At 41.7% G+C, this 20840-nt stretch overlaps 2 protein-coding genes across 2 annotated transcripts in view; one reads left to right on the top strand and one right to left on the bottom strand.

Annotated features, from left to right (window-relative positions):
• Positions 1-12430: 12430 nt before the first annotated feature.
• LOC308519260 (PRAME family member 12-like) lies at positions 12431-14041 on the top strand (the record flags this gene model as incomplete). The annotated part of the gene is made up of 2 exons (XM_081091244.1): positions 12431-13159; positions 13412-14041. The coding sequence occupies 2 exons, from the start codon at positions 12431-12433 to the stop codon at positions 14039-14041; spliced, it is 1359 nt and encodes a 452-aa protein (XP_080947370.1).
• Positions 14042-15032: 991 nt separating this feature from the next.
• LOC308519261 (SR-related and CTD-associated factor 4-like) overlaps positions 15033-20840 on the bottom strand; it is a gene marked incomplete at both ends in the record, with an annotated part of 36356 nt that continues 30548 nt past the window's right edge. The window contains 4 exon segments of the mRNA XM_081091245.1: positions 15033-15445; positions 15448-15661; positions 15663-16697; positions 16701-18078. Of these exon segments, the coding sequence (XP_080947371.1) occupies positions 15033-15445; positions 15448-15661; positions 15663-16697; positions 16701-18078 (3040 nt within the window).

Consider the following 20840-nt stretch of genomic DNA (forward strand, 5'->3'; position numbering starts at 1 on the left):
TGTGCTTTGGTATGCAATTTTTAAATTTCATCTACTTTATTGACCTTATTGGCAAACATTTTTCATATTTCCTTATCTTTTTAAAACATCTGTAAACTATCTCTTTTGATAATTTTTGAACTATCCTAACTCTTTTTTTTATGTGTATATAGATAGACGCACAAAGTGATGAATGATGTTCCCGGTAGTGAAGTGTATATGCTGCCATATGTAATCAACACATCTAGGCTTCCGCAAGTCTCAGTTTCTGTGGTGAATTAGCACAGCAACACCTCTTTCCAAGTCATTGTGGCTGTCACTCTTTTGCGTATAGAGACAATTACATAGGGAAACTTAAGATGGTGGTTTTCCATACCATCCCTGAGGAGGCAAGTAAAGGCAAGCCTGTTCTCAGAAGGTACATTGTGGCAAAGGCCCACATTCTAGTCTAGACACTTGTCAAGCATAGGGCATGGAGCTGTGAGAGTTCTACACTTAATACTACACTCTTTTAGTCTTGCTTCCCACTTCTCTTATTCTTAGCAATTTTCATGTTTCCTGGTCACTGGATCTGAATTACAGATTTAGTAAAAATAAATCAATTTAAATTGATTTAAATTTCTTTGAACTTTTCAATTAATGTCATCACATATAATTTTTTGGTACAGTGAGATAATATGTCTTTATCTGGCAGAAAAAATGTATGTGCAATGTTTCAAGAACCTCTTGATAATACGTGATGGAAGTTTGAATAGAAAAGCATAAAATGGGGGCTATTAGATGTGTAAGAGGGTATAGAGACAATTAAAAACAAAGTTCAAGAAATAGGAATTTAATTGTGACTGAGGAACCTTGATAATGCTGGCATTTCTACATATTTACCTATACTTCTGTGAAACATTTAAATGTTCTCTCTCTCTCTGCAGATTGGCTCCTCTCATATAGTAAGAAACATTGCCCTGAGAGGGCAATTGTAACTATCAGTGCCTTCTCAGGGGCATTGTAAATTCACATCTCACAACAGCTATGGGCTGATCAATGTCCAAGTTCTAAATTAAAATAAAAAGCTATGATTGGCCCAGCCAGCAAGGCTCAGTGATTGAGCATTGACCTATGAACCAAGAGGTCACAGTTTTCAGGCTCAGTCCCCACTGTGGGGCATGCAGGAGGCAGCTGATCAATGATTCTCTCTCATCATTGATGTTTCTATATCTCTCTCCCTCTCCCTTCCTCTCTGAAATCTATAAAAAAATATTTTTAAAAAGTTATGATTGGCAATAGAATGATATGAAGTAGGCTGGAGAGAGTAATGCCAACAAACAAAGAGGAGCCTCATGTTTTGGGGACCCATTAGAATAGGCATTAAACTTAGGCAGACCGCATAGAGAGAACATAAAATAGTTGTTTCTAACTCCAAATATAAATATATTGACATACATGTAATGTGTACCTCAATAGGACAAAGAAAAAAATTAGGATTGCTTTCCTGACAATCCTTCTGTCCTCAGTTCTACACACATCAATAGTGATTACATTTAATTTGGTATCATTAGTGTTGCCTAAAGGCCCCCATTAGACTTTACCCCATATTTCTTGTCATTAGAACCATTTTTCCATTATGATAGTCCTGTAAAATTTAAGAGTGTCTACTAATATCTACAATGCTTAGTTATATCATATTATTAAAAACATTATATAAAATTATGTCAATGGCATTGATGCAAATATTGACTAACACTAACTCCAGTTGTCAGATGGATTATGTTTGACCTACATAGTATTAATTTATCTTTGAAGAGAAAATCATGATTATCTGCTTCAGTTGAATTACAAGAATATATGGCAACACAAAGCTGAAACTGGTTGCCCCCTTAGAGGAGCATGCTCTCTATCTTCTAATACTGTCTCTACTAAGCCAGAATCACTCTCATGTGATACCGCCTCACACTGTCAGGCATTTGATGCTGTGAATCCTGGCTCATTAGAACAATGGATGTGAAGATGCTTAGCCCTCTTTCTGTCGAATCTAAATCTGAGAACTGACAATTCTATTCACTGCCCTCATTCGTCTACAAAATTGTAAATTTCTTAAGCACAAAGATTATCTCTGTATGTTATGAATCTCTAAATGATTTAATATATTTTCCATGAGAAATAAAACATCTGGAACAATATTTGGTAAAAAAATATTTGAACTTTCCTTTTCTATGCATTGTCAATTCAGAATCAAGGCTTTAACAACTCCAACTCTACCTAGAGGTATCTTAGCAGCCTCTTTGTGGCGTGTGAAGGAGAGAAGTGAAAACAGAAACTGCAATATTTACCTGCTGTTGATAACTATGATAACACACAGAACATGTTTCTTTAAAAATTTTATGAATATAAAAAAGTAATTAATGTAGGATTACTAAACCTAAATCTGGATTTCTAATATAACGTCTAACGGCTTTTCATTAGCAAATAATTTGAATTGTTTGCTAAATATAGTTGCAAATATGGTAGCAAGTTTTGAAGAGTTGAACGTTGAATAGTAAGGTAGATATATTTGATTTAGTTGAAGTGTATATGTGCTTGAGTTAGTGTGTGATTCCCAGGCTACTGTCTATATAATATCACTGCAAGATGGCAAGCGTTATAATATTTACCTATAGCATTATTTTGAAACTGTGTGATGATTAGTCTGGTGCAGCAAAAGAAACAAACACCTTAAAAATGTAAAAAGTAGCCCTTGCTGATTTGGCTCAGTGGATAGAGTGTTGGCCTGTGGACTGAAGGGTCCCGGGTTGGATTCCAGTCAAGGGCACATGCCTGGGTTTTTGGCTGGATCCCCAGCAGGGGCATGCAGGAGGTAGCCGGTAATGATTCTTTCTCATCACTGATGTTTCTATCTCTCTCTCCATCTCCCTTCTTCTCTGAAATCAATAAAAATATATTTTAAAAAGTAAGAAGTAAATAAGAAGTCCTCTCTATACCCTTATGTGCTACAAAACGATATCAATATTAACATCTAAATCTATAACTATGACCAAATCTATAATTATGTCATCTATACATTCTAATTTGTTCTAATAGCTAGACCTGTATTATTGTTTTTCAGATTCTTAAATGCATTGCAACCAAATTTTCTAAATAACCTATCCATTTTGAAATTCTAATAGATCAGGAGTAAGCAAACTATGCCTGGCCTTCTGTCTCAATTTGTAAACAAAATTTTGCTGGAACACAGTCATGCCTGTTCACTTAGGTATCCTGTGGCTACTTTCATAGCACAACCACAGCATGGAGTGGTTGTCACAGAGACCATATGGTCACAAAGCCTAAAACATTTACTAACTGATGCTTCAGAAAAAAATGTTCACCTACTTTTGCACTAGGTTTTTTTTGTTGTTGTTTTTTTAAAATATATTTTATTGATTTTTTACAGAGAGGAAGGGAGAGAGATAGAGAGTCAGAAACATCGATGAGAGAGAAATATCGATCAGCCGCCTCCTGCACATCCCCCAATGGGGATGTGCCCGCAACCCAGGTACATGCCCTTGACCGGAATCGAACCTGGGACCTTTCAGTCCGCAGGCCGACGCTCTATCCACTGAGCCAAACCGGCTTCGGCTGCACTAGGTTTTACTAAGGAAAAAATTATGACTATGTCAGGTATGTTCAGATGTAAAACTTCAAAGTAAAATATATAGGTACTTTGTCTTTGACACTAAGTTAGGTACTCAGGTAATTTTCTTTTCTTCTTTATAACCAATAATTTTTAATGTATATTTAATTATTTTCCTTAATTGTAGAACTCTTAATGTATAATTGCTTTAAATATTTGTTTTAAACAAATATTTCTAAACAGTATTATATGAGTAATCTCATGGTACAGTGTGCTTTTGCAATATTTTTTCCATAAATATATTTAACACCAAACTACTAGTAATCCCAAATAAATCATGAGAAATGTAGGTCTTTATCTGTCCTGAAACCATATGCTGTTAGTATGACTAGCATCTAAACTGAAAATATAGCATTTTATCTCCTGTAATGTTTACAATAGTTTCCTCAGAGTTTTTTTTAATAAAAAAAATCATCTTGTAAATTATCAGATGAAGGGTTATATAAAACTAACCATAATTATTGACCTTAAATTTCTACATATCCTTTTGCTCACTTTTTTTTATTACTTACTGTCATGTTTGCTCAATTTAAAAATATTACCAATAGATAATGGCATGAGTTGAGTGCTGATTTAGGACCTGAAAGGAAACCATCTCTAATTTTGATTGCCAAAGCAAAATATAAATAGCAATAAAAAGGTTAGGACTAAATGCTCTGGCATATTTAATCATTGTTTCATTGTATCCCTATAGCTTTGCAAAAGTAAAATACAGTGAAAAGGTATTATCTGCAGGTATTTTAATATAATTACTAAGGAAAAAAATAGTTAGTTTTAATGTCATGTTCTCTTTTTCATAAACAAAAATAAAGATTTTAGCCCTAAAGAACTGAGTGGTCCTACACAATTGCTTATGTGTTAACTTATAATAATTTATTCATTTATTTATATTTTGTTAAAATAACTTAAAACAGGTTGAAATTTAGCAAAGTCATAAAATAAACCTGCTCTACTTATATATAGCAAACATTTTAGATGTGTGCTTTCATTTTTTAAAAGATAGCCGCAAGATATATTTTGGAATAAAACCAATCCAAATATTTAAAGGTAAGAAATATTTTATTCTAGTTTGGCTATCCAAATAGAGATGCCCCGAATAAATCAAATAACTCTATTTTATGAGAAGATATATATCATACATGCCCAATAAGACAAGAGCTTTTTTCCTATAAGTGATTTCTCTAGGAAGAGGAATCAACCTACGTACCTCATCACACACACTTTGACTTCCCTCCTGTTAAAATGAATGAGCCATGCCTGTTCCAACCTGGTATCAAGTCCTTAACTATGGAATGGTTTCCATCCTTTGTCTATCATTCAATTGATTTTTCTCAGGCAGTTTTTTATATCTCTCCTATAGAAAAAATTTCCTTCCTTATATAGCTAATAATGTGTAGTATTTACAATGTGCAAGAAACTATTTTACCTATTTTACATGTCTTGACTCATTTGTCCTTATTTAATTCTATGATTTGCCATTATTAAAACCATTTCTACAGGTAAGGAAATTAAACAAGGATTTGGCCCCAGGCAATGAGGCTCCAGATTCTATAATCGAAACATTGTTTTATTTTACCTCTCATCTTTAACTGCATAAAACACCCATAACTACTCTCATCTTAAAACCAATAAACAAAAAACTATCTCATGATTCCCACCCTGCCTTCCAGCTACATTCTCATTTCTTGTGCAGGTCAGTCAGCAGTTACCTCTTTTGCCAAATGGAATTCTCGGCAACATCTTACTGAAGTAACCAGCAGAAGTTAACATGGTTATTCAACATTTTTAAAAAGTATAAGTTAAGACCCAGCGCTCCCATCTTGCACAAAACCTCTCATTGGCTTCTTTCCACAATTAGAGGAACTCTAGAAGACATATGGTGGTTGCAAGCCTTTGCCTCAGCCAGCTCTGGTTCTCTCAGCCTCATTTCTAATCTCTTTCCTTCCCTGGTGATGTTCCCACAGCATCCTTCTTCCTTGGGGCTTTTGCACTGCTGTTCTCTCTGATCGCTCTTTTACACATTTCTTTTCCTACCACCGAGACTGGAGTCAATGCCCAGCTTCATCTCAACAGATAACAGGTGAGAGACACAGGGGTAAGGTAGAGCTCCATGAGCCTCAGTTTGTTTTTTTTTAATCAATCAAATGGCAGTGCTTTGTAATTTAACTTCCAGACTTTTCTTAGCATCAGAAACATGGGCAGAAGTTTCACATGTCATATTTTTATTAGATTATTTGTTCTGGAATAAAAACTACCCTCTCTATTTTCTGTGTTTACAAAAATACTGTTTTTGGAGATAATAGATAGATGATAGATTAGATGATAGCTTGGTAGGTAGATGATGATAGATGATAGTTAGATAGACAGATGATAGATAGATAGATAGATAGATAATAGATAGATGACAAATCAATGTATATATGAGAAAGGGAGAGAAAGAGAGAAAAGAAATGTATTACTATGTTAAATAAAAGAGTTCATAATCTCACTTATACAATGTGTATGTTAATTCACTAGAGGCTATACTTTCTTCCTTTTCTTTAAATTAGCAAATCTTTATTGGAGTGAATTTAGGAAAATACCTTATAACATTTTTAAAAAGGCAATATACAGTTCTCTGCATTTATGACAGATCTCAGATGGGAAGGGGGTAAAGGGATAGGGAGAAATTAACTAAATAACTTATGTGCATAGCCCATAGACATAGTAGTATGGTGAAAGCCTGGGCTGGGGCAGTGCCTGGGTGGAGAGGAACAAAGGGGAGGAAATGAAGGTCAACAATAAAAACTAAATTAAAGACAATCTACAGATCTATTCATGTATGTTTCCTTTCATAATCACTTTACCTGTAGACTTGCTATCAATTTTAAAGAGATGATAATGTTTATAACATGCTTGGCATGTATTAAATGTTCAGGGAATACCCATTCCCTTTATTACTATTACTAATGTTAATTGAATGGTGAGGAAACTCGGATGGTCAGCTTTATCAACAAAAGTATAATGATTATTTTTACTCTTTAAGACTATAACATGCATATATGGAAAAAAATTGAAATTTAACATATAAATGGTATCCAGAAAGGAATCATCCAACTCCCTACAACAATCCCACATTTAAATCCCTTAATTGTACAATTAAAGGAAATAATCACAGTCAACTTTTAAATCAGTCATGACTTCATAGAATCTGAATACAGGCGATGAACTTTTATCTAACTCTAGAATCCTGTTTTGAGAAGCTGTTTCTGATGTCAAACAAAGAACCTAACATGGTGATTCTAGTTCAAGGTGTTTATTTAGGCACTGCTCTCAGGAGAAGGGGAGCGGAGTGAAGGAAGCAAGTGAGGGCAGAAGTGAAAAGCTGAGTAAAATGCATCCTGAGTTGGAGAGTAGCCTTAGTCTCATGTTATGGAGAAGATTTAAATCTTCCCCATATTTTTTTTTAAAATATATTTTATTGATTTTTTACAGAGAGGAAGGGAGAGGGATAGAGAGTTAGAAACATCGATGAGAGAGAATCATCGATCAGCTGCCTCCTGCACATCTCCCACTGGGGATATGCCCGCAACCCAGGTACATGCCCCTGACCGGAATCGAACCCGGGACCTCTCAGTCCGCAGGCCGACGCTCTATCCACTGAGCCAAACCGGCTTCGGCAAAATCTTCCCCATATTTAAACTCAGGTTTGGGTGGACCCATGGCTTTTATTTATCCTAACGGGATCCAGGTTAAGAAGCAAATTGACAAATAGACAAAAAAAAAAAAAAAAAAAAATCAGGCTCAGGCAGAGAGAAAAGAAAAATGGCAGAGTCCCTTGATTGCATCTTAAAGCTTCTGATAATAATAATAATAATAATAATAATAATAAATAGTCTTATATCATCTTTGTTCACATAACATTACCTAAAGCAATTGTATGGCCAAACCGATATCAAATTGGGCGAAAGGTTTGATTCTCCCACAGGATAAACCCCACTTAGAAACAGAAATGAAGGTAAACCCTAATATAATCTACCTTTATTCATATTTTTGGCCACAAAATACTTGGTTATCCTCTCACAGTCACTCTCTCCCAGAAGAGAGAGCCAAATAGCCCATTAAATCATGGCACCAGAAATAAAAAGCCAACACCCATCTGTATCCAATAGGAGTAGTAAAACTACACATATGCACGCGCGTGCGCGCACACACATACAGAAACACACACGCACACATGCACACACTCACACATACACACATGCGCACACACGTGCGCACACGCACACACCCTCCTGGAGCAAAACTTCCCAGGCTAATGTTCCTCATGGCCCTCGAGGCACTTTCCCTTACTTCCACAGGCCATGTCTAAAAAAGATTTTGGAGAATATTCTTTGCCTGGGGACTGAGGAGCTTTTTGCATATTGTTTTCTGTCTACAGGAGATTGAGTGCCCCGAGGGTCAAGTGTGTATGCATTTTTGGGGGGAAACCCTGAATAGACAGATCTTATACCCTTCACAAAGATTAACTGAAAATGGATCATGAAATGGCAAATGAAAAACTAAAAATTCCTCGAAGATAACATTTTTTTTTTAAAAAAAAAGGAAAAAAAAATGGAGCAACTATAGATGACCTGTGTTTGGCACTAATTTTTTTAGACACAACATCAAAGGAGCGATCCATGAAAAAATTGATAAAGTAGACCCCAAAGAAAAGAAATACTTAGATATTAAACTTAGCAAAATATGCACAAGACCTGAACTTTGAGCCAAAACCGGTTTGGCTCAGTGGATGGAGCGTCGGCCTGTGGACTGAAGGGTCCCAGGTTCGATTCCAGTTGAGGGCATCTACCTGGGTTGCGGGCATATCCCCAGTGGGAGATGTGCAGGAGGCAGCTGATCGATGTTTCTCTCTCATCGATGTTTCTAGCTCTCTATCTCTCTCCCTTCCTCTCTGTGAAAAATCAATAAAATATATTTAAAAAATAAAATAAAATAAAAAAAAGACCTGAACTTTGAAAGCAAATTTAAAATTCCTGATAAAAGAAGACATAAATTAATTAAGAGATATACAATGTCTATGAGAAATTCTCCCAAAATTGCTACATAAGTTTGTGGTAGGCAGAATAATGGCTTCCAAAGAAGCCAGATCCCTAGGAGTCCTGGATGTGTGATGTTTCATGACAAGGAAGCATCAGGTGATAATGATATTAAGGTGGTTAATTGGCTGACACCGAGAAGACTGTATCGTATGGTATACAGGTGATACCACTGTAATCATAGGGTCCTTAAAAGGGAGAGAGCAGCAGTGTAGAGTCGAAGTTGCACAGTGAGAGAGACACACTCCACTGGCCATTGTTTGCTATGAAAGTGTTCAGGGAGCCTTGAGCCAAGAAAAACAGCCTGTAGAGACTGGAAAAGTCAGGAAAGCCGGCTATCCTCTGGTGCTCCCAGGAAGGAAAACAGCACTGCCTGAATCTTGCTTTTAGCCCATTGAGACCCTTTACATTGAGGCCCTTTTCAACCTCCAGAACGGTAAGATCATGAGTTTGTTTTTTATTTTAGCCCACTCAATTTGTGGCACTGGGAATCAAGCCCACAACCCAGGCATGTGCTCTTGGCTGGAATCATACCTGGGACCCTTCAGTCTGCAGGCTGACACTCCCTCCACTGAGCCAAACTGGCCAGGTTGGATTTTTTTAAATATATATTTTATTGATTTTTTACAGAGAGAAAGGGAGGGGGATAGTTAGAAACATCGATGAGAGAGAAACATCGATCAGCTGCCTCCTGCAAACTCCCCACTGGGGATGTGTCCGCAACCAAGATACATGCCCTTGACCGGAATCGAACCTGGGACCCTTGAGTCCGCAGGCCGATGCTTTATCCGCTGAGCCAAACCAGTTAGGGCGGGATGGATCTTTTTAATGTATTGCTGCATGTGATTCGCTAATATTTTGTTGAGGACCTTAGCACCGATGTTCATTAGAGATATTGGCCTGTAATACTCTTTCTTTGTAGTGTCTTTATCCGGTTTTGGGATTAGGGTAAAGCTGGCTTCATAGAAAGAGCTTGGCAGTGTTCTTCTTGAATTTTTTGAAATAGTCTGAGGAGGGTAGGTTTTAGCTTTTCTTTGAAGAACGATAAAACTCCCCTGTGAAGCCATCTGGAAGTGTTCTGATTACTGCTTCACTTTCATCAGTAGTTATTGGCCTATTCAGGTTTTCTGATGCCTGCTGATTGAGTTTTGAAAGATTGTATTTTTTTCTAGGAATATGTCCATTTCTTCAAGGTTGTCCAGTTTGTTGGAGTAGAGTTGTTCATAGTATTTTCTTTTATAATCCTTTGTATGTCTGTGGGGTCAGTTGTTACTTCACCTCTTTCATTTCTGATTATATATATATATATAGTTGGTCCTCTCTCTTTGCTTCTTGGTGAGCCTGACTAGAGGTTCCTCAATCTTGCTTATCCTTTCAAAGAACCAGCGCTTGGTTTTATTTATCATTTGTATTGTATTTTTTGTTTTTTGGGTTTTTTGGGGTTTTTTTGTCTCTATGTCATTTATTTCCTCTCTGATCTTTAATATTTTAATATTGATCATCTTAACCACTAGTGATTTCTTGTCATGAAAATCACATGGCTCTCTCCAAAACAGAAGAATTTGCCTCTTCAAAGTCAATTCTGTTTCTTTGTTATGGGGTACGGCCACAACATTAGTAACAAAAAGAATTTCCAGAGGATGAGGCCCAGAAATCAGGATTTTAAAAAGATTCCCAGGTGATTCTAATGTGCAGCCAAGGTTGAGAACCATTGCCTTAGAGGATAACACAGTTCAGCTGACACTTGTTTTCAGCCTTTAAAATTCTGAACAGCCGTAACCGGTTTGGCTCAGTGGATAGAGAGTCGGCCTGTAGACTGAAGGGTCCCGGGTTCAATTCTGGTCAAGGGCATGTACCTTGGTTGTGGGCACATCTCCAGTAGGGGGTGTGCAGAAGGCAGCTGATTGATGTTTCTAACTCTCTATTTCTCTCCCTTCCTCTCTGTAAAAAATCAATGAAATATTTTTAAAAAGACTGTTTACATTCCTGATGTTGGTCCTCTGAGCCAACCTCCAGGCATCTATTAGCTGAGGACTAGACATAGGGCATCCTGAATATGCATGAGCCCTCAAGATTATTGACCACAACCAATCAAATGTAGTGAATATTTCTTCCTTATAGACCATGCCCCCGCCCTTCCCCCAACCCCACATCACCTTTCCACAACCTGTTATCTGTAACCAATGTAAATTATTTCAAACCAACTTACATCTTTCCACCACCACCACCCCTCTGCCCCCCAAAAATGTATAAAGGCACTTTTCAACTCCAAGTCAGTGGATGTGTTACTTTCTCCACCTAGTGAAGCTGCTGGTAATTCAGACTTCATGCCTCAGGACCTGGTCGTTTTCTTGGTCCACACTCAATAAACTCCCACCCCCCTTTTTTAATGGATAAATGACTTATTATGTTATGAAGTACCACATAAAATATCCACAGAATATCTATAGTAGGGAAGAGAAAAGCAGTAAGAAAGAAGTGTCAGAGGTAACAGCTCATTTCTATGCAGCATATTCTGAGAGGGTACTGTAGGAGTTTGAAGTCTGTAAATATTTAAAGGCAATGAAATGATTACAGCACAGGCATGAAATGATTACATTTCCACTGATACTGTCATTAGTGTCATGTTGATTTTTAAATATGTCCATATACTCTTTGAGGTGCCTCCCTTCGAAAGGTTCCAATTCTCCTGTCCTTGAATGTGGGCTGGTTTTAGTGGCTCAATAGTAACAACCAGAATGCATGACTTTTGAAACTAGGTCATAAAAAAAAGAAGAAAAAATGTGAATCTTACAACACATGAGGGAGCCAAGGGAGATGGAATGGTCTCTGCTGTCTAATAGTGTGTATAATCCACAATACTTATAGTTTCTTTAGGAATAACTTTTCATTTCCCAATAAATTAAACATCCCTTAAATGAACCTTTTTTTCATATGTACTTCTGAAAAAATTCAATACCCAAACTTCTTGTTGATCTTAATGAAATGCAATTTATAGTATCAGGGCAACCCTTAGGAATCATTTTTTATCTTTTTCTGATGGCTGCCCCATACATTCAGTGAGTCCCCAGTTACATGTGTCCCCTCAATCTGGAAACGTCTCCAATGTTTGTCCCTTCCTGACACAACTCCAGTCCTAGTCTTCAGCATCACACTCTGTGGCTACAATAGACTTCTCAACTATTTTCTTATCTTCCCCAATTGAAACCACATTGTACATGTCTACTATATTAACTTTCTATAAAGGGTGGGACAAAATAGGTTTACAGTTATGAATACACGAAACAGAGTTTACTCTTTTTATTTATTGATTACTGTATTATTTTTTAAAGGCTTTCAGTCTTTGAAGTTGTTTTTTGTTTAACAGGACTCTCAGACTTAGTCTATTTTTGTTATTCAGATAAATGGTCTAACAAAATCAATTCCTTAGCTATATTTAAGTAACTATCTAATAACTGTTAACTTAAAAATTTTCCAACCAGATTAAGAAGACATTCCAGGGTAAAACATGTAATAGTTTATTCTCTTTCTGTGGTGTAGACACAGTCTGTTGCTGTGTGTATAAGTGAAAATGAATAAGCAAGCAGTTTATCAAAATATTTATATTCAGGAGTCCTCCAGCTGTGCAGTCAGTGCTGTGGTTCTTTCTCCACCAGGTCTGAGATCTGAGCCCCAGTCACAGCGGACGTTTTTGTTGAGCACCTTGAAGATGAGCACCCGGAACCCAGCCAGACTCCGGAGGCTGGCAGGAGAGAGCCTGTTGAGGGACCAGGTTGCGGTCATCGCAGCTCTGAAGTACCTGCCCACTCAGCTCTTTCCGCCGCTGTTCATCCTGGCCTGCCTTCAGAGAAAATGGGAGCCCCTGAAGGCAATGGTGCAAGCCTGGCCCTGCTCTGTCCTCCCTCTGGGGAGCCTGGGGAGGCCACCTCCAGTCATGGTCTTAAAAGCGGTGTTGGAGGGGCTTGCCGATCTGTCTGCCCAAAATGTTCACCCCAGCAGGTGGAAACTGCAGGTGCTGGATTTAAGGAGCATGGATGTCAACCTCCGGATAAGGTGGTGTGCACACAGCACCCAGGAGTGCTCTCAGACAGGACTAGTGGCTGTGTACTGCTCCAGCCCCAACACGGACCACACCTTGCCTCACTTGAAGGTGGTTTTAGACATTAATTTCAGTGAAATGGGCACATTTAAGTTTTACATGTACGTCATCCAATGGGCCCAGCAGCAGAGGAAAGCTGTGGTACACCTGTGCTGCAAGATGTTGAAATTTTATGAATTTCCCCTCCAGAGAGCCAGGAAGGTCCTGGATAGGGTGCAGCTGGACTGCATCCAGGAGGTGCAAGTGTTCTGCACCTGGGACCTGCCCACCCTGGGGGCATTTGCTAACTACCTGGGTCAGATGACTAACCTGCAGAGTCTCTCTCTCTACCACATCAAGGTGTTAGGTGAGGGAGAGAATGAACAGGAGGAGGAGGAGGAAGAGGGAGAAATGGAGGAGGAGGAAATAGAAGAGGAGGAGGAAGTGCAGGAGGAAGAGGAGCAAGAGGAACAGAAGGAAAAGATGGAGGACTTGGAGGAGGAATATTTGAGGAAGTCGGAGGGAGCCAAGCAGGAGTGGGAGAGTGAGGAACAGGAATGGGAAAGGGAGGAGCAGGAGGGGCAGGTATACGTTTCCCAATTCCTCTTTCAGATGGGCAATCTGCGGCACCTCAAGAAGCTCTACTTGCAATCTCCCTCCTTCCTACGAGACCGTCTGGACGAGATGCTCAGGTGCCTGCAGACCCCCTTGGATGAACTCCTCATAGGCAGTTGCCAGCAGCTGACGCAATCAGACCTGACACACCTGTTCCAGTGCCCGAACCTCAGGCAGCTGAAGTCCCTGTGTTTGTATTTCGCCAAACTCGCTGATTTTAGTCCCAAGCCCCTCCGAGCTCTGCTGGAGGCAGTGGCACCCACCCTCCAGGACCTGCACCTAGATAACTGTGGGATGGTAGACTGCCAATTCGAGGCCATCCTGCCTGTCCTGAGCTGCTGTCACCAGCTCAGGGAATTCACCATCACTAAGAACAACCTCTCCGTGGCCACCTTAAAGAAGCTGCTGCACCACACAGCCGAGCTGCGCAGTTTAGAGTTGGAGTATTACCCCATCCCCCTGGAGTGTTACGGGCCCCAGGGGACTGTGGACCAGGAGAGAGTGGCCCTGACCAGGGCTGAGCTCACGGAGACACTGAGGGAGTTAGGACAACGCAGGACCATCCGTCTTTGCACCAATGACTCTAGCACACCCGAGATGTGCCTCTGTAGTGACCTTGCTCACTAGGTGTACCGAACAAGGGCTTCCAACTGGGCCCCTGGAACCTGAAACCTCTCGGACCAGGGTGCATTATGCAGGGGGCACCCACGTTTCAGGTTCATGCTCAGTGTAAATGGGGAAAGGGAGGGACCCAGCCCAGGTACAGGATTGCAGGGACAAAGGTTGGGGAGTTCATGGGACCATCTGGTTTGCTTGGGGAGGGATTTGGGCTCCAGGTGCATCTGTGGGAGTTAATCCTCAGGTGGATGGTTTTAAATGAATTATAAGAAATAAAGACAATTTTAAAGGCCAAATAAAAACAAAAAACATTTATATTCACAGCATTCACATCTTTTAAGGAACAAAAATAAATTCTGTTTATATTGATCTCCCACCCATTGGCATTCCTTCCTAGGTCTTAAACTGACTCCCCCTCGCATGGTGCGCATTTAATGAGAGCTATAGCATTATACACTTAGGTTGGAAATGTCCCACCCCAATGGGAAAGCAGCAGGAAGGTTGCCTTTGCATTAATCTCAGTTATTAATCTTAGTTTAATCCAACTGTTTTAAAGCAAAGTCAATACTACTAGGAAGGCACTGGTGGGGAATAAACAGAAATAAATCTGCTTGGTATAATAGTTTTTGTGGTTGGTTGGCTGTTTTTTTAAGATATATATTTTTTTGTTACGAAAATAGAGTTTATTGAAAACATCCCTATTGTTGAGCTTTCACTGTTAACCTTGTCTTAAATTAAAAAAAAAAAAAATAGAGAGCACTTCTAATTACGATTTTTAAACTTTTTAAAGTCAAAACGTTAAAAAAGTTACAGCAAAAAGGGTAATATTTATTCATATTTTCAGTATTTTTTGTTTTTTTGTGGCTATTTTTAAATAGAAGGGAAGCAATCAAATTGCTTATAGCGCCCCATCCCTACCAGGGGCGGCCAGCGGGAGCCAGTATGATACAGCATCTGTACACTGTACCCCAGCGTGCGTCCGTCCCGCGCGGCCGGCCGGCTAGCGGGCCTCGGCCGCCGAGGGGGCCTTCTCGGGGTCTGCGGGTGAGGCAGCCTCTGCGGGCCGCTCTGCAGCAGGCGGGGCCGGCGCCGGCTCGGGCGCCCCCGTGGCGAGGTCCGGGGCTGGGTCTGCGCCCCCCGCCTGGGTCGGGGCGGCTCGGCGGCCCTGTCGACCCCCTTGGCTTCTCCTTGGCCCGGCCTCCTCCTCTCTGCGGGACTCTCTATCCCGCGAATCTCTCTCGCGGTCGCGGTGCCCGCCAGCCCGCCGGCCCCTGTCCTCCGCGTCTCTGTGTCGGTCCCGCTCAGGGCTCCTCTCCCGGCGGCTGTTCTCCCTCCAGTCGCCGCGGCTCCCGTAGCGGTCCCGCTCGCCGTCCACCCTATTCCCGAAGGACCTCCTTCCAAAACTCTCTTCTAACTGAACTGCTGCTGCCGGCTGTCATTCCTGAACCGCATGGGCCAGGGCAGCATCAGGGGGAAGCGCTGCAGGTGAGGCGGAGGCATTCCCGGCGGGCGCTGCAGGGGGATCAGCCCGGGCCGCGCCCCGAGGAGGCCCGTGGACGGCGCCTGGAGCCCAATCACAGGCCCAGGCGCAACTCCTTGAGAACCCAGAAGCGAGACAGGCTGGGTGACCGACCGGAGGGGTGGGCAGACTCGTGGGCGCGGCGGGCGGCGCGGCAGAGCCGTACATGTTCACACCGTCACCAGACTCGGCGTTTCCTCTAGCCCCAGACACCACTGTTGGAATGGGATTTCCAATAGGTAAGTCTTTGGTGGGGTCTTCGCTTTTACCAGCAATAGTAGAGTTTGGGATGCTCATTGGTGGTGTGTGAGGAGGAGGAATGGACACGGGTGGAGTTACAGGAGGTGGGGGTCCGGGAGGAAGAAAGCCTGGTGGTAAATGCATTGGGTTGAATCCTGGGCCTAAAAAGGGTGGAGGAGGCGGCGGCGGAGGAACGCCAGGACGGAAGCCCGGCGGCGGAATTCCCAGAGGCGGCGTGAAAGTGGACGGCTGGAGAGCACCAACCACAGGAGGCCCTGGCTGATGTGGGGGGACCTGTGGAGGAGGTACTGTGATAGGTGCGGGGACGGGAATAGGAGGGACGGGCACCGGCAAAGGCTTGGGTATGGGTGACACTGGTTCTGCATGTGAGCTTTCTGCCCCTCCATTCTGAGCAACTTCATTCTCATGCTTCTTGGGAATTCCTTTCCACTCTGGGTTAAGCGTGTCGCTGTCCAACATGCCTCCTTCACAAAAGCCCTCCAGCTCCTCAGGCTTCACTTTGTCCCAAGGAACGTAGGTCACACCCAGCTCCACGTCCCAATACTGCTTGTAGTCCGCCTTGATGCCTGTGTTTAAGGCCCAGACGATCTTTATGGACTTCTGGTTCACTTTATAGTTCCCTCGGCTCAGCTTCTGCAGGGCGTGGTAGGCGTCTTGCCTATGCACCATAACAATGTAGGCACAGCCTCTGGCAGGAATCATATTAATCGATTCAATTGGACCAAACTCTTCTAAGAGACTGGCAACGTCCTGCTGAGTCGTCCTTTTGTCCAGCTGTCCCACCCAGAGTGTAGTGCTACAAACGCTCGCGGTCTCGGACTTGACGGGAGGAAGGCCTTTCTGCCAGCCCTCTCTCTCTTTCTCTCGGTCCCGTCTTTCTTGGGATCAAGAGCGAGGAGAATGGCGGCGTCTGTCCCGGGACCGAGATCGAGAGCGTCGATGCCGAGACCGTCGAGATCTAGAACCAGATCGAGAGCGCCTCCTTTTTGGTGACCTAGATCTGGACTTTCTGTTATCAGACATATGCCGCTTCACCTCTTGAATACAAGGCTGTTCTACTTTCATTTCCTGCTGGGCTTTCTGTGGGAGCGGCTCACTGGGGGCCGGGAAGGGGGCCTGGAACTGCTGCTGCACAGGGGCAGCAGGAGGAAGCACAGGCGGAGCCAGGGCAGGGAACGCAGGCGGGGGCAGAAGGCTGAACCCTGGCATCTGTCCATTAGGAGGAAGTGGAACCTGTATCTGATGGTGCACTGGGTCCTGTTGCATTGCCATCATCGGCGGCTGAAACGGATCCATATTCTGATGTTGGGGATACGCTGGTTGCTGCATGCCATCTCCAGGATACCCAAAGGGCGCCTGCGGTGGAGATGCAGCGGGCACGGCAGCAGCGGGAGGGGCCGGGGCAGCAGCAGGTGAAGCAGCAGCAGAGGTGGTACTGGCAGCAGCGGCAGCAGCATCTTCTTTCTTCGATTCTTCCACAGCTTCTGGCTCATCGTCATAATCAAATCGATCAAGTAGCTTCTTGTCAAACAACATGGCCTTCTGCTCAGGCGGTGGTGCCGGAGTTGTCGTTAACTGAGCTGTGATGGCCTGAACCTGAGCCATCACAGCATTGTCAATGGCGGGAGACTGTGGTTCTGGAGGCTGCTGAAAAGTCTGAAGGACCTGCTGAAGCTGCTGCCCTTGGGTCGTCTGAAACAGCTGGGCCACAGCAGCAAAAGCATCCGAACTGGGCAGCTGCTGGACGGATGGCACAGAGTTTGTAGTGACCAGTGGGGGTTCAGAAGAAACTTTAACTGGAGGAGGCAGCGAACCTTCATTGTTGGCGATGCTGTCGGGCCCGGGACGGCGCTGCTGCTCCCGTGCCATGTCCAGAAGGGGCTGGATAATTTCAATTTTGAAGACTCCATTTTTTTGCCAAAGGTTCAGCACACAGACTATTTTACTCTTATCTTCAGATGGACAAAGATATAAATATTGGAATGTGGCGGTTATGTTTTTAGAGAATCTTGGCCCAAAAACATCTTTATCAGTTCCAAACTGGTGACGAGACTGTCGTACAATTGAGTTGATTACATATAACCCTGGAACCTTGTATTCTGGTTTACACTTTTTGATGAACTTTTCTACTATTTGAACTACATGTTTATAAAGCTTCATGGCTTTAATAGCAGCTTTTGTGATGAGAATCATCTTGGCTCCAGAGATGGGAGGTTTCATACCCATAAGTGAAAAGAGCTCCTGGTTGAAGGCGTTGAAAGGTATCCTTTAAGAAGAGGAGGAAGGAGAAAAAGGTAAAGATACAAATTATGAAGAACAAATACACATCTATCAACAAGTGAATCTAAAAATCAAGTGAATAAATAATCTGATGAACAGAATAAACTGGTGAATATAATAGAATCAGGGGCTTAGAAAGGGAGTGGACTGACTATTCTCCAGGGAGGAAGGGGTGTGAGGGGTGCGGGAAGAGACTGGACAAAAATCGTACAGCTATGGATGAGGACATTGGGCAGAGGGTGGGTTGGGAACCGGTGGAGGGGAGCTATGGGGGGGGGGGGGGAGGAACAACTGTAATAATCAGAACAATGAAGATTTAATGAAAAAAACAAATAGTCAGGTATTGTATATTTTAACAATTCTTGTGGCACATGGGTTGACAATCTCTACTTTGGATGTAAGGGATGTAATGGAAAGGAAATGTTCAAACCAGATGTAACCACCCTCCTGAACAAGTCAGAATGAAGATAGTTATTTTTTCAAGAGCATGTTGAAGCATTGTAACTTTATCAAATAATAAAAACTGTATGTCTAGTGAATGCAACTGGAGTAAGTCTATGAGTAGAGCCTAAGAACTATTGCCAATTGGAAATAGGGCCCTGAGTAAACAAGCAATCATTCCTCGGGACATCAACAAAAAGAGCAGTTTAATTAGAGTAAAGACACCTGCAACCTGGAAAGGCAAAATCTAGACTGGAAAAAAAGTACAAATTATCATTTTTTTCTGTGGCCAAATTAATGAATAATGATTTTACTGTATTGCTTTTGTAAACTGTTGGTGTGTCTCATTTTATGTAACTATGCATAATAAAATGTTCATGATTCTCATTTCAGTATGCATAGTTATAATTTCAAACAGTTCTCAACACTATCAGCCCCACTTTTACTGAGAAATACTTAATAATGTTTATATATGTAGGTTATAAGCTAAGATAAGCTTGTATAATAAAAAGAATACCAAACAAAGTGTGTTTTCATAGAGGGGGATCTATTTCTCTTTTAGGTAACAGTTGTGAGTTGCAGGTGTTTGAGGGCAGGTGGGCAGTTCTGATCTCCAAGGTCATTCAGGGACATGGGTGTTCGGTTCTGCTTTCCTATCATCACATATTTTGTTTCCCTCCCCCACATGAGTGGAATAAACTCACAATCATTAGTCCCTAAGTCCTGGATAAAACAACACACACCCCAAACTTTTAAGGGAAAAATTTGATGTTGCTTATACATTCCTCTTATATCCCATTGATAAAAATCTACAGAGACACATAAATGCAAGGTATTCTGAGTAATTTAATCTGTCTTGATAGATCATTTCCTATTATAGTTAACTAGAGGCCTGGTGCATGAAATTTGGGCATGGGTGGGCCCCCCTAGGCCTGGCCGGCAATCAGGACCAATCAGATTCCTCGCCTCCCCACCTCCCCGTCTTCTCCTTCCCTCGCTGCCTGTGTCAACCGCCACCCATCCCCCAGTTCCCCGTCCCAGCTTGGGCCCTGACAGCCAAGGGTAGGGACCCAAGAGGTTGGCCACCAGCTCTGAGGAGGGAGCCAGCCATCAGGCCCCCTGGGAAAGGGGCCACATCCACTGCCACCCACCCCCAGTTCCAAGTCCCAGCCCAGGGGCCTGGCTCCGATCAGGCGACCTTGGCCTTCCAGCCAGGGGGAGGGACTGGGAGGTTGACCGGTAGGTCTCATTGGTGATTGGGGTCTGTAGGCTGGGGGCCACTCCTGCGTTGAGCATCTGCTCCCTGGTGCTCGTATGCATCATAGCAACCGCTCGTTCCAGTCGTTTCATTGTAAGGTCACTTAGGCTTTTATATAAAGATAGATATAGATAAGTCTCCATTGATATGAAACTGTGAGAATAGATATTGCAGGAAAATGGAATTAAGTACAAAACTAAACAAACAAATAAAAGCCCATACTGCTATAAAATAATAAAGATTTGCAAAATTAACTTATAACAAGGTAATATAAATATCTGATGACTATAAAGTCATCAGAAGCAGTACGTTTATGAAGAAATTGCTTCAGATACAAAAGTTACACAGTAGCATTAAATTTGCATCTTAAAAACTATCTTCTACATTGACATTAATGACTTAATTATCTGAAATTGTTACCTAATTTTGCAAAATTCAAAATGAAAAAAGGTAGACTTTTCTCTCAATTCGCATATATTGTATTCCTAATAATTTTACTGTATAGTAAAATCATGTAAAAATAATTTGTTCTTATAATTAAAGCAGAGTAATGTTCTAGGCTTAATAATTATTAATACATTTTCCATCTACATGAATAACTGGTAGTTTTCTTGAAAGTTGTAGAGCATAAATCCATTATTTTCCCCCTCAAATAGACAATGATATCCTCTAATCACAGTGACAATCAAAAAATATCCCCAGATTGCCTTAGAAAGAAGTGAAAATGCCATTGGAAACCCTTGTCCAAATCAAATAAGTGTCTTATTGTTATCAAGTGTATTTAAAAACAATCATGAAAGTATTTTCATGAGTAGATAACTCAGGTAGATACTCTTTAAAAGCAAGAATCAAGATCCAGGAGTTCAAGGAGAAAACTGGTAAGCAAGACACACCCGCTGTGAAATCAGAGTTTCTGAAGCTAAGTATATTTAAGGTTGTGTGCTAACCTTGGGATTAAAAGACCTGTGTATTTCATCAAAATAAGGCCTCTTATATTTGCACACATATGATAGCAGAGTCATAAAAATGTCCTGTATCCTCTCTATACA

This window comes from Myotis nattereri, assembly GCF_964212035.1.
Source record: "Myotis nattereri genome assembly, chromosome: 5".
NCBI classification, from domain to species: Eukaryota; Metazoa; Chordata; class Mammalia; order Chiroptera; family Vespertilionidae; genus Myotis; species Myotis nattereri.